The sequence below is a fragment of the Tamandua tetradactyla genome, chromosome 5 (assembly GCF_023851605.1).
Source record: "Tamandua tetradactyla isolate mTamTet1 chromosome 5, mTamTet1.pri, whole genome shotgun sequence".
NCBI lineage: Eukaryota > Metazoa > Chordata > Mammalia > Pilosa > Myrmecophagidae > Tamandua > Tamandua tetradactyla.
Window position 1 is genome coordinate 100,543,920 of NC_135331.1, and position 18,230 is coordinate 100,562,149.

The following is an 18,230-nucleotide window of genomic DNA, read 5'->3' on the forward strand; positions in this document are numbered from 1 at the left end:
GCCTGGACTTGGGCTCTCTTCCCCTCCCCCAGGTTAGGACAATCAAAGCCCTAGAGAGTGGGACAAACTGGAAGCTTTTGCTTCTCTGGTTGTCGAGGCTTAGAACTACTACTTTTTTTAATGATAACTTTTTGATCTGGCTTCCCACCTCCCTAACTCCAGGATGATACTGTCTCCTGTTAAAGGTGCTAGGAGACAGTGAGATTCCAATCTAGACTGAGGTCCTGAACTGGACTTTGTTCTGAACGTAGGAGATGGCTGAGCGTGTCACTAACCCAGGGCATTTCAGTGCCTGGCTTGCCTCTGTCCCCTGGGCTTCATTGATTCTCAAGGTAGGAGGGGCAAAGACCTATCCCCTTACCCAGTGGTTGGCCCAGTGGCCCCTTCCAGCAGACAGTGCTGTTACTGCTTTGCTCTTTGACCTGTGGGGCTTAGCTGGATGGGAAGCCCCTCCCTCTCCCAAGAGCCAGTCAGGTTGCACACTCACTAGCCTCCCACCCAGCCTACCCCTGCCGGTAGCTTCTCCTTGGCCTAGTCAAGAAAAGGCAGAAAGCAAGACCTGACTTCCAGATTTTTCTTTCTTCTGTCCATGACACATTCAAGCCTTTTTGAACTTGGGTACTGCCTCCTACTCTCACACCCGGTCCTGTTCATAAGATGAAGGGACTGCCTTAGCCTGAGTTAACCTGATTTCAGTCCCCCTATTAGAGCAGATTTTCCTAAACTTGCATGAGAGTCACCTGGGATGTTTGTTGAGCATACATCTAGATGTCTTGGCCCACTTCATGCCTGCTAGGCTGTGAGACCTGGGAGTCTGCACGTTTAACATACATTTCTTACTGTTCATATAGTGTGGTCAACCTGGACCTAGTTTACCAGGAGAAAGGCACAAGCAGCACTTGACAACCAGAGGTGGTGTCCTAAGAAGGGACAGGACCTCGAGAAAGTCACATTGGGTCAGGATCTTATCCTCAGAAACACAGCTTGTTGGGACCCCAAGGTGGGCCCATCTCTCTATAGGAGAGGAATAGTAACCATACCCACAAAAGCTGATGGACAAACCATAAAGCCAGTTTGTCTGGTTCAATAATTAAAAGAACCTCATGTCAGGATACAGTCAAATCTCAGGACCTGGGGCCTGTAGTCTCTGAGGTAGACTCTTCATTTTAAGGGACAGTTTCTAAAAGTCAGGTTTGTCTCATTAATTTCCACATTCCTGGGTGAGTTTCTCATGTAACATCTTTGTGCAAGTTAGAAAAGGTGTTCATCCTTTAACCTTGACTTCCATCTACTAGGAAGTTGTTTTAATATAAGTTTTGCTAATCTAAGACACTTGACGGTTATCTGCCAGAAAGTTATAGTAAATATACAGACCTATGAGATTTGCAGTGTAAATGACAGTCCCTTAAATGTGGAGCCTTTGTGCAGTGCACAACCTGTCCAGATGTTTACAGCAGCCCTGTATCACTATAGTGCTCACGTATGAACAGAATTCCCATCCTTGTTTCTTGATCTTAAAAGAAGGATAATTTTCCATGACAGGTTCCTGGTCCATGCCTAACTCGTTTATGAAAGTACTAATCCTAGGGGCAGAACCTGCTGATTCTTTGCTTGAGCATCCTCTATTGTAGAGTTTCACTAGAATAGTAATAGCCACTCTTTCTGAGCATTTACTGTGTGGCGTCAAGGTGCTTTACATGATTAACTCATTTATTCCTCACAATAACTCAATGAGGTAATCTCCATGAGAACAGGGATTTTAAAAAAAGTTTTATTTTTATTTTATTTTATTTTTTTACATGGGCAGGCACCGGGAAGAGAACCCAGGTCCTCTGGCATGGCAGGCAAACATTCTTGCCTGCTGAGCCACCGTGGTCTGCCCAAAAAAAAAAACAAGTTTTAATTGAGGTATGGTACACGTACAGAAAAGTACACATACTGTAAATGTATAGTTCAATGGGTTTTCATAAACTGAAAACTCAAGTCACCAACACCCAGATCAAGAAACACTATTACCCAAGGATTTGTCTAGATGATAGAACTGTGGATGATACTCATTTTCATTTTCTTTTTTTTTTTTATTTTCTACAATGAGAACAAAAATAAACATGTTTTTTTAAAAAAACAACAAGAAAAACAAGCACTATTACCATCAACCCAGAAGCATCTCCCCTCCTACAAAACACACCCAAAAAGAGAAGGGATTTTGGTTTGTTTTGTTGACAGTTATATCCCCAGGCCTTAGTACAGTGCCTGGCACGGAGGAGCTGCTCAATAAAAATCTGTCGAATGAATGAAGCCCAGGAAGATTAAATAAGTACCATTTGTTTAGTGGTGCAAGCAGATTATGAACCCAGGTGGGGAATGGCCTCAGCATCCTGGTGTGCAGCCCTTAAGCCATAGTACCCTGTAACTACAGCTCACCCCCTCTGTTGGCTTGAGCGCCATCCTCCCGGAAGGCAGACCAGCTGTTGTCTGCTCTCCTCTTGACCTATTCAGAGTTGACCTTCAAGTCTTTCTCCCCTTTCAAAGTTTAAAGTGATGTATGTCTTAAAGTCAGGAGTGACCCTTATGCTGTCCTCAGGGTTGGCTTCTCTTTACTGTTTCTTCAAGTTCACTCCGATTTTGTTATTTCTCTAAAATTGTACTCTCTACTAAGGTGGTACAGATCATCAGATCTTAAACCTCCATTGAAATAATTGTGATTCAATAGGGGGAGGTGTTACTGTACATCAGGCGGGGAGAGAAGCAGGCTGACCTCTTCCCCAGCTCCAGGTGTGGTGACATCCCTCAGTACCAACCCCTCCCCCACTAAAATATAGAAGGGTCTCCTTCCAAAGCAAAAAAGATTCAGAAAACTTGTGACTAACAGATGTTGTTTTTTCAGGTAGGATGGATTATTTTACTTTCCATCTCATCTATATCTGGCAGCATGCGCTAAGTTACCTGTTCCAGTTAGCAGTGTCTCAGCTGTTACTAGCTCAAATAGTGTCATATTTTTGTGTTGATGAACAGTTCACTAGGCAGATCTGTGCATACTGGAGAGATCTTACAGGAGGTTAGCACACCTTAGAACTTTTAGCAAAGTGTGAAATGGTCAAAGAGAACCTGTCTTCTTACACATTGGTGAAAGTCTCGTAGATGCGCTAAATATAGTAGTAAAGTGGTTACCGTTAGTATTACAACCCGTTAATATGGGAACCAATTTTACACACACTTAACAGGATTTTCTCAGAGCAGAGTGAGGTGTTCTGTTTACCTTGTTTACTGTTACATTTCTTCAGCCTCATAGAGAGTTAGAATGTTCCTTTTTTTAACATTTTTCATTGTGAAATATATGTATGAGAAAGCAATACATTTCAAAGTACGTTGTAACAAGTAGTTATAGAGTAGATTTTTTTTTCTTTAACGGAAAAAAAGAAATTAACCCAACATTTACAAATCATACCATTCTACATATGCAATCAGTAATTCTTAACATCATCACATAGATGCATGATCATCGTTTCTTAGTACATTTGCATCGGTTTAGAAGAACTAGCAACACAACAGAAAAAGATATAGAATGTTAATATAGAGAAAAGAAATAAAAGTAATAATAATAGTAAAAAAAAAAAACCTATAGCTCAGATGCAGCTTCATTCAGTGTTTTAACATGATTTCTTTACAATTAGGTATTATTGTGCTGTCCATTTTTGAGTTTTTGTATCTAGTCCTGTTGCACAGTCTGTATCCCTTCAGCTCCAATTACCCATTATCTTACCCTGTTTCTAACTCCTGCTGGACTCTGTTACCAGTGACATATTCCAAGTTTATTCTCGAATGTCCGTTCATATCAGTGGGACCATACAGTATTTGTCCTTTAGTTTTTGGCTGGACTCACTCAGCATAATATTCTCTAGGTCCATCCATGTTATTACATGCTCCATAAGTTTATCCTGTCTTAAAGCTGCATAATATTCCATCGTATGTATATACCACAGTTTGTTTAGCCACTCTTCTGTTGATGGACATTTTGGCTGTTTCCATCTCTTTGCAATTGTAAATAACGCTGCTATAAACATTGGTGTGCAAATGTCCGTTTGTGTCCCTGCCTCTAATGAGTAGATACCCAGCAATGGTATTGCTGGGTCGTATGGCAATTCTATATTCAGTTTTTTGAGGAACCGCCAAACTGCCTTCCACAGTGGTTGCACCATTTGACATTCCCACCAACAGTGTATAAGTGTGCCTCTTTCTCCGCATCCTCTCCAGCACTTGTCATTTTCTGTTTTGTTGATAATGGCCATTCTGGTGGGTGTGAGATGATACCTCATTGTGGTTTTGATTTGCATTTCTCTAATGGCCAGGGACATTGAGCATCTCTTCATGTGCCTTTTGGCCATTTGTATTTCCTCTTCTGGTAGGTGTCTGTTCAAGTCTTTTTCCCATTTTGTAATTGGGTTGGCTGTCTTTTTGTTGTTGAGTTGAACAATCTCTTTATGAATTCTGGATACTAGACCTTTATCTGATATGTCATTTCCAAATATTGTCTCCCATTGTGTAGGCTGTCTTTCTACTTTCTTGATGAAGTTCTTCGATGCACAAAAGTGTTTAATTTTGAGGAGCTCCCATTTATTTATTTCCTTCTTCAGTGCTCTTGCTTTAGGTTTAAGGTCCATAAAACTGCCTCCAATTGTAAGTTTCATAAGATATCTCCCTACATTTTCCTCTAACTGTTTTATGGTCTTAGACCTAATGTTTAGAACTTTGATCCATTTTGAGTTAACTTTTGTATAGGGTGTGAGATATGGGTCTTCTTTCATTCTTTTGCATATGGATATCCAGTTCTCTAGGCACCATTTATTGAAGAGACTGTTCTGTCCCAGGTGAGTTGGCTTGACTGCCTTATCAAAGATCAAATGTCCATAGATGAGAGGGTCTATATCTGAGCACTCTATTCGATTCCATTGGTCGATATATCTATCTTTATGCCAATACCATGCTGTTTTGACCACTGTGGCTTCATAATATGCCTTAAAGTCAGGCAGCGCGAGACCTCCAGCTTCGTTTTTTTTCCTCAAGATGTTTTTAGCAATTCGGGGCACCCTGCCCTTCCAGATAAATTTGCTTATTGGTTTTTCTAATTCTGAAAAATAAGTTGTTGGGATTTTGATTGGTATTGCATTGAATCTGTAAATCAATTTAGGTAGGATTGACATCTTAACTATATTTAGTCTTCCAATCCATGAACACGGTATGCCCTTCCATCTATTTAGGTCTTCTGTGATTTCTTTTAACAGTTTTTTGTAGTTTTCTTTGTATAGGTTTTTTGTCTCTTTAGTTAAATTTATTCCTAGGTATTTTATTCTTTTAGTTGCAATTGTAAATGGGATTCGTTTCTTGATTTCCCCCTCAGCTTGTTGATTGCTCATGTATAGAAATACTACAGATTTTTGAATGTTGATCTTGTAACCTGCTACTTTGCTGTACTCATTTATTAGCTCTCGTAGTTTTGTTGTGGATTTTTCCGGGTTTTCTACGTATAGTATCATATCGTCTGCAAACAGTGATAGTTTTACTTCTTCCTTTCCAATGTTGATGCCTTGTATTTCTTTTTCTTGTCTAATTGCTCTGGCTAGAACCTCCAACACAATGTTGAATAATAGTGGTGATAGTGGACATCCTTGTCTTGTTGCTGATCTTAGGGGGAAAGTTTTCAATTTTTCCCCATTGAGGATGATATTAGCTGTGGGTTTTTCATATATTCCCTCTATCATTTTAAGGAAGTTCCCTTGTATTCCTATCTTTTGAAGTGTTTTCAACAGGAAAGGATGTTGAATCTTGTCAAATGTCTTCTCTGCATCGATTGAGATGATCATGTGATTTTTCTGCTTTGATTTGTTGATATGGTGTATTACATTAATTGATTTTCTTATGTTGAACTATCCTTGCATACCTGGGATGAATCCTACTTGGTCATGATGTATAATTCTTTTAATGTGTTGTTGGATACGATTTGCTAGAATTTTATTGAGGATTTTTGCATCTATATTCATTAGAGAGATTGGTCTGTAGTTTTCTTTTTTTGTAATATCTTTGCCTGATTTTGGTATTAGGGTGATGTTGGCTTCATAGAATGAATTAGGTAGTTTTCCCTCCACTTCGATTTTTTTGAAGAGTTTGAGGAGAGTTGGTACTAATTCTTTCTGGAATGTTTGATAGAATTCACATGTGAAGCCGTCTGGTCCTGGACTTTTCTTTTTAGGAAGCTTTTGAATGGCTAATTCAATTTCTTTACTTGTGATTGGTTTGTTGAGGTCATCTATTTCTTCTTGAGTCAAAGTTGGTTGTTCATGTCTTTCCAGGAACCCGTCCATTTCATCTAAATTGTTGTATTTATTAGTGTAAAGTTGTTCATAGTATCCTGTTATTACCTCCTTTATTTCTGTGAGGTCAGTGGTTATGTCTCCTCTTCCATTTCTGATCTTATTTATTTGCATCCTCTCTCTTCTTCTTTTTGTCAATCTTGCTAAGGGCCCATCAATCTTATTGATTTTCTCATAGAACCAACTTCTGGTCTTATTGATTTTCTCTATTGTTTTCATGTTCTCAATTTCATTTATTTCTGCTCTAATCTTTGTTATTTCTTTCCTTTTGCTTGCTTTGGGATTAGTTTGCTGTTCTTTCTCCAGTTCTTCCAAGTGGACAGTTAATTCCCGAATTTTTGCCCTTTCTTCTTTTCTGATATAGGCATTTAGGGCAATAAATTTCCCTCTTAGCACTGCCTTTGCTGCGTCCCATAAGTTTTGATATGTTGTGTTTTCATTTTCATTCGCCTCGAGGTATTTACTAATTTCTCTTGCAATTTCTTCTTTGACCCACTCGTTGTTTAAGAGTGTGTTGTTGAGCCTCCACGTATTTGTGAATTTTCTGGCACTCCGCCTATTATTGATTTCCAACTTCATTCCTTTATGATCCGAGAAAGTGTTGTGTAGGATTTCAATCTTTTTAAATTTGTTAAGACTTGCTTTGTGACCCAGCATATGGTCTATCTTTGAGAATGATCCATGAGCACTTGAGAAAAAGGTATATCCTGCTGTTGTGGGACGTAATGTCCTATAAATGTCTGTTAAGTCTAGCTCATTTATAGTAATATTCAGATTCTCTATTTCTTTATTGGTCCTCTGTCTAGATGTTCTGTCCATTGATGAGAGTGGTGAATTGAAGTCTCCAACTATTATGGCATATGTGTCTATTTCCCTTTTCAGTGTTTGCAGTGTATTCCTCACGTATTTTGGGGCATTTTGGTTCGGTGCGTAAATATTTATGATTGTTATGTCTTCTTGTTTAATTGTTCCTTTTATTAGTATATAGTGTCCTTCTTTGTCTCTTTTAACTGTTTTACATTTGAAGTCTAATTTGTTGGATATTAGTGTAGCCACTCCCGCTCTTTTCTGGTTGTTGTTTGCATGAAATATCTTTTCCCAACCTTTCACTTTCAACCTATGTTTATCTTTGGGTCTAAGATGTGTTTCCTGTAGACAGCATATAGAAGGATCCTGTTTTTTAATCCATTCTGCCAGTCTATGTCTTTTGATTGGGGAATTCAGTCCATTAACATTTAGTGTTATTACTTTTTGGATATTTTCCTCTACCATTTTGCCTTTTGTATTATATATATCATATCTGACTTTCCTTCTTTCTACACTCTTCTCCATACCTCTCTCTTCTGTCTTTTCGTATCTGACTCTAGTGCTCCCTTTAATATTTCTTGCAGAGCTGGTCTCTTGGTCACAAATTCTCTCAGTGACTTTTTGTCTATAAATGTTTTAATATCTCCCTCATTTTTGAAGGACAGTTTTGCTGGATATAGGAGTCTTGGTTGGCAGTTTTTCTCTTTTAGTAATTTAAAATATCATCCCACTGTCTTCTAGCTTCCATGGTTTCTGCTGAGAAATCTACACATAGTCTTATTGGGTTTCCCTTGTATGTGACAGATTGTTTTTCTCTTGCTGCTTTCAAGATCCTCTCTTTCTCTTTGACCTCTGACATTCTAACTAGTAAGTGTCTTGGAGAACGCCTATTTGGGTCTATTCTCTTTGGGGTGCGCTGCACTTCTTGGATCTGTAAATTTAGGTCTTTCATAAGAATTGGGAAATTTTCAGTGATAATTTCTTCCATTAGTTTTTCTCCTCCTTTTCCCTTCTCTTCTCCTTCTGGGACACCCACAACACGTATATTTGTGCGCTTCATATTGTCCTTGAGTTTCCTGATACCCTCTTCAAATTTTTCCATTCTTTTCCAGATAGTTTCTGTTTGTTTTTGGAATTCAGATGTTCCATCCTCCAAATCACTAATTCTCTCTTCTGTCTCTTTAAATCTATCATTGTAGGTTTCCATTGTTTTTTCCATCTTTTCTACTTTATCCTTCACTTCCATAAGCTCTGTGATTTGTTTTTTCAGTTTTTCTATTTCTTTTTGTTCAGCCCATGTCTTCTTCATGTCCTCCCTCAATTTATCGATTTTGTTTTTGAAAAGGTTTTCCATTTCTATTCGTATATTCAGCATTAGTTGTCTCAGCTCCTGTATCTCATTTGAACTATTGTTTTGTTCCTTTGACTGTACCATATTTTCAATTTTCTGAGCGTGATCCGTTATCTTCTGCTGGCGTCTGGGCATTTAGTCAGATTTCCCTGGGTGTTGGACCCAACAGGTTTAAAGATTTTTCTGTGAAATCTCTGGGTTCTGTTTTTCTTATCCTGCCAAGTAGGTGGCGCTCGTGGCACACGTTTGTCTGCGGGTCCCACCAGTAAAAGGTGCTGTGGGTCCTTTAATTTTGGAAAACTCTCACCGTGGGGGAGGTTCGCCAGCCGAAGCGGCTTGGAAGAGTGCCAGCCGGCCCGGGGGTCCGAACGCGGGGAGGGTCGCCGGCCGCTGCAGCCCGGGAGAGCGCCCATCCGAATTTCCTAGTTGGCCGGGGCGCCAAGCGTGGCGGGAGGGCGCCAGCCGCCGCAGTCTGGGAAAGTGCACCGTTCCCAGCCGGACCGGAGAGTCACGTGTTTGGAAGGGACCCCCCCCCCAGTCACCGTTCTCCGTGGTCTGGGGCTTTCCGATCCAATTCTCTCAGTTGGTCCGGGGGGCCTCGCGTGGTAGGGGTGCCAGCCGCCGCAGCTTTAGGGGACCGCCTGCCCAATTCTGCCAGCTGGCCCAGGAAGGAGGAAGGGAGGGACTCCGGCCGCTTGCCGCCCCACCCGGGAAAGCCCGCGCCCCTCGGCGATCTCACTGGAGCTGGTTCTCCCAGACAGTCAGCTGTTCCAGGATGGGGTACGCTGTCTTTTTTATCTCTGTCGTGGCTCTGGGAGCTGTTCTGTATCGTTTCTACTCCCCTAGTAGCTGTTCTTCAATGAACACCTCCGCTGAGGTGGTGTCCGAGCCGCTGGGGTTCGTGGCCAGGCAGGTGTAGCGGCCCGTGTCGCCCTCGAAGGCCTCCGCGATGACCAGGCTGTGGCGGTTGCCGTCGCTGCAGATGTGGATGTCGGGCGAGCTGCGCAGCTCCTTCCCCTCGCAGAACCACCCGCCCGGGGCGGGAGCAGCCCTCGGCCCCCCCCCCCCCCCCCCCCCCCGGCCCCTTCCGATGTCAGCCCATGCAGTCCGCGGCGCTGGCGCTGGGACTCCACGCAGCTGTGCCGAATCCCCGCGAGGACGGCGGCTGCCGCCTAGAGTAGATTTTGAAGTTTGGTATGGGTTATAGTTCCACAATTTCAGGTTTTTCCTTCTAGCTGCTCCATGACACTGGAGACTAAAAGAATATCAATATAATGATTCAGCAGTCAAACTCATTTGTTAAGTCCTAACTTCTCTTATATATCCTCCTTCTCCTTTCATCCTTCTCCCAGTCTTTAGGGGTATTTGGGCTATGCCCATTCTAACTTTTTCATGTTGAAAAAGGGATGGGGGATGGAATTAGTTGATGCTCTTGGAAAGACTGGCCCCTTTGAGTTTCAGGACTTACCTGGCCTAGGAACCATCTGGAGGTTTTAAGTTTCTCAGAAGTAATCGGTGCATGAAACTTTTGTAGAATCTCAGATAGAGCCCTACATGTTCTTTAGGGTTAATAGAAATGGTGTTGATTGGGGGTTGACAAACCGTGGTAATTAGCAGTATCTAGCTGAAATGTGCATAAGAATAGCTTCCAGAATAGCCTCTCCACTCTATTTGAAATCTCTTAGCCACAGATACCTTATCTTGTTAATATTTCTTTCCCTCTTTGTGGTCAGGAAGGCATTGTGGATCCGTGGTGCTAGGGCCAGGCTCATCCCTGGGAGTCATGTCCTGGTTGTCAGAGACTTTCACCCCTGGATGTCATGCCCCACAGAGAGATGAGGGTAATGATTTTCCTTGCAGAGCTGGCCTTAGAGAGAGAGAGAGGCCACAGCAGATTGAGTCTTGTACTATGTATTTAAAAGTTCAAAAGGGATCCATTGGAATAATTCTGCTGGCAGAGTCCATGCAGGTCAGGGGCTTTCCATCCTTCCATGGGCATCCCAGTAAGCAATGTGGGTAGACATAGTGAATGGTGAAGAGCTTTCTTTCAATGGCTTGGACTGGAGTTTGGAATTTAGCATTCACCATGTGAAAAACTTTTTCCTCTTCTGAATCAGAACAAAAACAGTCAGGATGGCACCCATTTGTAGTTACTGCATGTATATGCTTTTCAATATTAGGATTTTAATGTGTCCTCAGGAAGGAATTGCCTTGGAATTTGTCCAGTTGCAGCCATATTCTCAAGCTAAAGTCTTTTTGCAAATATATCACACATTGGGGATGAAAAATGTTGTCTTGGGCGGGCCGCGGTGGCTCAGCGGGCAAAGTGCTTGCCTGCTATGCCGGAGGACCTCGGTTCGATTCCCGGCCCCAGCCCATGTAACAAAAAACGGAAAAACAAAATACAATAAAACAAGAAAATGTTTAAAGATGTTTCCCTTTCTTCCTTCCTTCCTTCCTTCTATCCTTCCTTCCTTCTCTCTGTCTTTCCTTTAAAAAAAAAAAAAATGTTGTCTTTTCAGCCAATTCCAAATAATAAATGTTGCATATTTAAAATATCACCTATTCTCATTTTCAACTAAGTCAAATTATAAGTTGGTTTATATATTCTGTGACCTTCCTTTCCATGTCCCAGGTCCTTGGGCTAAATTTACAGTTTATCTACAAGAAAGACAAAAATAAAAGGTGGTTTAATATCTTTCAGTGGGCAGAACAAACAATTTAGAGATGAAGGACTGCAATTATTTGATACATTCTGGTAGTAATTAAAGAAGAGTATAACAACTAGGTATAATTTTCTACCTAATGAAATATCAGTGACAACCTCATGTAAATAATTGAAATAAACTTGTTTTGGGGTGACAGTACTAATTAATAGAAAAATTCCATTTGGAAAATGGCTTGATTATATCCACATATTCACTCTTTTGAAAAATTGTGAGATTTTTAAATGTTTAAAACTTGAGGAATGATTAAACAAGTCACAGCACATCTACCCAATGGACTATTATTTAGCCACTAAAAATATGTTTAAGGGCAAGGAATTTATGGTTAAGAAAATAAAATATGCTTTTGATAGTTTATATATATATGGAACTATTAAACTTTCCCATCTGGGAAACCCCAGGTACCCTCTCAACCATTGGAGACTCCCCCAAAAATTAGGCAAGCACTGAATTTTTTTAAAAAATATTTTTATTGATAAAACAACACACAAACAATTTTAACATACATCATTTCATTCATGGTGTACAATCAGTGGCTCACAATATTATCACATAGTTGTGTATTCAACACCATGATTATTGTTTAGAACATTTGCATCACTCCAGAAGAGAAATAAAAAAGAACAAACTTATACATACCACACCCCTTATCCCTCCCTCTTATTGACCACTAGTATTTCCATCTACCAAATTTATTTTAACCTTTGTTCCCCCTATTATTTGTTTATTTTTTTATTCCATATTTTTTGCTCATCTGTCCATACCCTGGATAAAAGGAGCATCAGACACAAGGTTTTCACAATCACACAGTCACATTGTAAAAGCTATATCAGTATAAAATCATTTTCAAGAGACAAGGCTACTGGAACACAGCTCTATAATTTCAGGTACTTCCCTCTAGCCACTCCAATACACCATAAACTAAAAAGGTATATCTATATAATGCTTAAGAATAACCTCCAGGATAACTTCTCAACTCTGTTTGAAATCTCTCAGCCACTGACACTTTATTTTGTTTCATTTCTCTCTTCCCCCTTTTGGTCAAGGAGTCTTTCTCAATCCCTTGATACCAGTCCTATCTCCTCCCAGGATTTCTATCCCATGGTGCCAAGGAGATTTACACCCCTGGGAATCATGTCCCATGTAGAGCGGGAGGGCAGTGAGTTCACTTGCTGTGTCAGCTTAGAGACAGAGGTCACATCTGAGCCACCAAAGAGATTCTCTGGGGGTTTCTCTTAGGCCTAACTTTAAGTAGGCTTAGCCTATCCTTTGCAGGAGTAAGTTCCATAGGGGCAAACCCCAAGATCGAGGGCTCAGTCTATTGATTTGGTTGTCCCACTGCTTGCTAGAATATCAGAAATTCTTCAAATGGGGCAGTCAAGCACTGGATTTTGAGACTTGCCCTTACAAAGCTTAATTCTGTAGGGGGATACCCATAACAAGGCCTAAGAGTTGCTTCCATGAAGCCTCTTTGTTGCACAGATGTGGCTTCTCTCTAAGCCCAACTCTGAAGGAAAATCATTACCTTCCTCTCTATGTGAACATGACATCCAGGATTGAAAATCTCACTGGCAATGTGGGACATGATTCCCAGGGATCATGGGATCAACAATGCCTTCCTGACCAAAAGGGAAAAAAGAAATGTAACAAAATAAGGTATCTTTGGCTAAGAGATTTCAAATAGAATGAAGTCTATTCTGGAGGCTACTCTTACGCGAGTTTGAGTTAGATATTACTAATTACGATGGTTTGCCAAACCCCAACCAAGACCATTCCTGTTAACCCTAAAAAATACCTAGGACTCTAATCTGAGCTTCTATGAAAGTTTCACACACTAAGATTACTGTCCAGAAACCTACAACCTCCATATGGTTCCTCGGCCAAATAAGTCCTGACATCCAGAGGGGCCAGCCTCTCCAAGAACATCAACCAGTTTCATTCCCCTATCCCATATCATCAATATCCCTTTCCAACATGAAAAAATTAGAATGACCATAGCCCAAATACCCCTCAAGATTAGTTGAAGGATCAAAGGAGAAGGAGAAGTTATAACAGAGAAGTTATGATTTAACAAATGAGTATGACTGCTGAATCATTATATTGCTATTTCTTTTAGTTTCCAGTGTCATGGAGCAGCTAGAAGGAAAAACTTGAAATTGTGGAACTGTAACCCATATCAAACTCTGAAATCTGTTCTATAACTACTTGTTGCAATGTAATTATAACTTTGAAATTTATTGCTTTTTTTGTGTATATGTTATTTCACAATAAAAAATATTTAAAAAAAAAAGGAGGGTTACAAGGGTGAGCCAACCTCCTATCTATTTCAGCATTCCTTTCCTAGACAAAAGCAAACGGGAAAGAAAGCAATAGTAAGGAAAAAAATAAAATAAATTGCCCTAGCCCAGTTAATTCTCAATTATTTTATGTTCAGTCAATACATCTATCATCTATAGATAGTGACAACGAACTTGTTTTGTTTGTTTATTCCAATTTGACATCATTTTCTTCCTAATTTCTTAAATGTATTTTCAGAATTCCAGTATGTCAAAATCAAATAATTCAGTAGGGCGAGTACTCCTTAAAATATCAATTCCTGTAATGTGACCAAATTGTTAGTTAACAGATATAAGTCTCAGCTCATCAATGTATAGCCAAATAATTACTTTTCTCCTGATTTAGGGAAAAATAAATATCAAGTTTATTTTAAGTAAAGACCCATTTTTCTACCCAAGGAAATAACTTATTTTCTTGGAGAGACCTCAGACATGAGAGAGAGAGAGAGAGGGAGAGGGAGAGAAAAGAAAGAAAGAAAGAGAAAGAGAAGGAAAGAAAGGGAGGAGAGAGAGGGAAAGAAAGAAGGAAGGATGAGAAAAAGAAGGAAAAGAAGGAAAGAAAGAAGCTAACTCCAAAGAGAGAGAGGAATATATATTATGCTTTGATGCCAAGTGCCAGGATTATTACCAGCTGACAGGATAATTTTTTTAACATAAGAATTTTTAAAAAGCTAGGACTTCCTTTAAAATATTCTGATAAAAGAATGAGTCTGGGTTTGCTTACATCTCCCCAGTACAGTACATCTTTAAGCTGTTGCCAGAGAGAGGTCTTGAAGCATCAGTGGGAGCCCAAGGCTCCTTTACTTGGATACCACAGGCTCCTTTGAAGCACTGTCTGTGCTAAAAATAAAAGTAAAAAAATAAGCGTGATTATTATATGATTTTGGGGATTCTTCCAGCTTTAAGATTCTGTAGAGGATAAGGGGGTTAGACGAGCCTCCTTTGTCCTAAATCCCATAACTCACTCTTTCAGATGCTTGAGGAACAAAAAGACAGGTAGGGAAGGCTGTTGTCCCTGACTAAGGCATTGCTGAGTCACTTCGTGTTGGTGAATCCACCTGGGTTCAGAGGACAGAGATGTCTCAGAAACGTTCTGCTCTGGGTGGAAAGGGTAGACTAACCAAACCCAAGCACCAATTTATGAAGTAGCAACGAGCAATTTAATAGCAAAGGCGCCAAGCACTCCCACCCCTGCTCCCAGCTGCGCTCTCTATGGGCACCTACTTGGTCGCAGATGGTTTTTAGAAGGGGTGGGCATGGAAGACTCCATATTGGGTGGCTCACGGAAAAGCCTGATGCGTCCCCTATACAACAGAGGCGCATGTGCCGCGGCTTGGGTGCGTATCACTGCTCTCTGCCCTTGAACTTGGATGGACAGACCAGCATTATCCTGACACTCTTCATTTTCTCCCTCCCTGATTGAATAGGCTTCCCTTCAGCAGGACGTCGATTCCTTACTTAGATATGCTAAAACCTGCCTTCCCTGCGGTCTGTCCAGTCCTGCCCGCCTGGGCGCTCGTCTGTGAATTTTGGGGTTGGAAATTTTTTTCCCTTTCATTCCAACTTGTGTGGTGGGTGGGTGGGCAATCTCACTGCTCCCCTCTCCCGGCCACTCCCGGATCCTCCTGGCGAGCCAGGCCAGGTGGGCCGAAGGTGGGAAGGGTAGGAGGGTGCTTTCCCGCGGTGGAACTGCCCAGAGAGCTAGGTTCTCAGTCCGGCGAGAAGGGCCCGGTCCAGGATTGCGAAGCAGCGCCCTCCCCGCGGCCGCGGGCACCCGGCGGGGAACCAAGCAGGGGCGTGTCCCCGCGCTCACCTGCCATTGGCCAGGTGGGGCGCCCGGCCGGGGGCAGCGGCCGCGCTATAAGCGTGGAGCGGGGGCCGCGGAGCTCAGCGCGGCGCAGGATGGTGGACAGCGTGTACCGGACCCGCTCCCTGGGAGTGGCGGCCGAGGGGCTCCCGGACCAGTATGCAGACGGCGAGGCGGCGCGCGTGTGGCAGCTCTACATCGGGGACACCCGCAGCCGCACGGCCGAGTACAAGGCCTGGCTGCTCGGGCTGCTGCGCCAACACGGCTGCCAGCGGGTGCTCGACGTGGCCTGTGGTACCGGGTGAGCCCGGGCGGGAGCCGGAGCGGGGAGCCGGGGGTGGCTGGGGGCAGCTGCGGGAGCGCAGGGCCGCAGCCGGGCACGTCGGGGCAGCCTCCCCTGCCAGTCCGATCGCAATCGGTGTGTGCCGGGGCAGAACGGCTCGGCGAGTGTACAGGCGAGGTCGATGGGGGGAGAGTGGTGAGGAGACCAAAGTGGGAATGAGGGTGTGAGCACAGCGCTTTGGGGAAGGCAGAAGGTGCCTCAGGGCAACAGAAGACCCTGGGCTTTGGAGCTAAACCTATGGTGAGCTCGGATTGGGCTCACGGGTTGTTCCTAGTTTGCTGGCCTTGGGCAATGATAAGGTAACATCTGTCTGTGCCAAGTGCTTTGCCAGGAGCTTTTGATAACATTTGTTAAAGATCCTCACAAAAACCCATAAAATAAGTTGTGGGAAAATGGAAATTAGGCTGCAGAGAAATAAAGGTCTAGTGGAGAGAAGATACAGACTGAAGTTGGTTAGTCTGGCCTGTGCAGGAAACCATTTCCCTTATACTGCCTCCTGTGCACAAGTTCCTGAACTAATCCCAGCCTCAGTTGCTAATGTTAGAGTTGGATACCTCCATCTACTAATAGGATTGCTACGAGAATTAATGCTTAGCTGTGAATAAGTGCTTAAAGAAAAAGTTGCTACCTGGTGATAAGAAACAGATTTATGAAGTCATCCTTGGTCAGTGGAGAGGGCCTGGGGTGGGGGGTGGTGTGGGAAGAAGAGGAGACGGCTCTGAAGGTGAGACAGTGTCCAGCACAGGGCCTCCTCCTTGCCCTCTCAGCGCCCCCACCCCCCAACTGCCCCTGCCTACCTGTCATCACTGGCCCTGTCCAGGGTGGACTCCATCATGCTGGTGGAGGAGGGCTTCAGCGTGACCAGTGTGGATGCCAGTGACAAGATGCTGAAGTATGCGCTAAAAGAGCGTTGGAACCGGCGGCACGAGCCCAGCTTCGACAAGTGGGGTATGCAGGTCCATCCAAGCCTTCTCAGCTCGGTCACCAGGGACAGTTCTCTCTGCTCTGGGTGACTTTATCCCATAGTGGACTCTCTATTTCTCCAGGGGGACATTAAGAAGATCAGAGTAAAGTACTGCCATTTCCCTTAAAAGGGAGGCTTAGGTGCCATAACAAGCATTGGGACATGAGGAGCTAATTTTAAATGTTTATAGTGCCCTGTACCCCACAAATAAAAACCCATAAGCCCTCCTTTCCCATCATGGTTTCCTTCTCCTCCTCCTCTGGACCCTCTTCCCTCCTCACCTTCCATGTCCCTTCCCTCAGCTGGATGGGGAGTCCCTGTGTACCTGTCTAGATAGGAAAACTGAGGCAGGACTGCACTTGGTAGAGGTGGGTGCTACTGATACCATGGAAATGATGCTGCCGTTTCTTGGCTCCCAGTCATTGAAGAAGCCAACTGGATGACTCTGGACAAAGATGTGCCCCAGCCACCAGGGGGTGGCTTTGATGCGGTCATCTGCCTTGGAAACAGTTTTGCCCACTTGCCAGACTGCATAGGTGAGAGAGGGTATGGCCCTGGGCATGGCCTTGCCCTAAGCTCTACCCTTTCTAGAGACCCCTTCTCCTGGTGCCTGCTCCCTCACTAAAGCAGAGTCTGCTTTGTCCTTCTTTGCCTTGACACTGGCACTGCTGGGAAGGGTAGAAATGGGAGACTGGTGCTGGGGTCCCCTGAGCAGACCCTCCCTGCCCCTGTCTGGAGCTCAGGGGACCAGAGTGAGCATCGGCTGGCACTGAAAAACATTGCAAGCATGGTACGGTTGGGGGGCCTGCTGGTCATTGATCATCGCAACTACGACCACATCCTCAGCACCGGCTGTGTACCCCCAGGGAAGAACATCTACTACAAGGTGAGGCCTGCTGGGGGAAGGCAACCCCAGGTGGGAGGTGTGGCAGGGTTCCCGATGGGTTGCTGAGGCTGATGTTGCACCGTGGCCTACAGAGTGATTTGACCAGGGACATCACAACGTCAGTGCTGACTGTAAACAACAAAGCCCACATGGTGACCCTGGACTACACAGTGCAGGTGCCAGGAGCTGGCCTGGATGGTTCTCCTGGCATGAGGTAACCACACAGCTAGGCCACGGGAAAGGAGGAGGTGGTGGTCAAGGGGGAGCTACCCCCATGGTTGATTGGGGTCTCTCTTGCAGTAAGTTCCGGCTCTCCTACTATCCACACTGCCTGGAGTCCTTCACAGAGCTGCTCCGAGAAGCCTTTGGGGGCAAATGCCAGCACAGCGTCCTGGGAGACTTCAAGTCTTACAAACCAGGCCAGGCCTACATTCCCTGCTATTTCATCCACGTGCTCAAGAGGACAGGCTGAGTGGCCTGCTTCTGTCTGGGGAGGTGGGGACCAGCAGTCCCACATCAAGCCCCAGCCCCAGTGCAGAGACTGGAGGTGTGGAGAGGGGTAGACTCCAGGGCTGGAGTGCAGGGATTTGGGTTCAGGCAAATGGAAAAGCAAACAATATAGCTGTGGCCTTCACAGTTCCT

The 18,230-nt window shown here is 43.6% G+C and overlaps 1 protein-coding gene across 1 annotated transcript; it reads left to right on the forward strand.

Moving 5' to 3' along the window:
* Nucleotides 1-15,402: 15,402 nt before the first annotated feature.
* Nucleotides 15,403-18,224, forward strand: GNMT (glycine N-methyltransferase). The gene is made up of 6 exons (XM_077161839.1): nt 15,403-15,696; nt 16,559-16,686; nt 17,122-17,238; nt 17,446-17,588; nt 17,681-17,802; nt 17,889-18,224. The coding sequence occupies exons 1-6, from the start codon at nt 15,491-15,493 to the stop codon at nt 18,058-18,060; spliced, it is 888 nt and encodes a 295-aa protein (XP_077017954.1). The 5' UTR covers nt 15,403-15,490; the 3' UTR covers nt 18,061-18,224.
* Nucleotides 18,225-18,230: the final 6 nt, after the last annotated feature.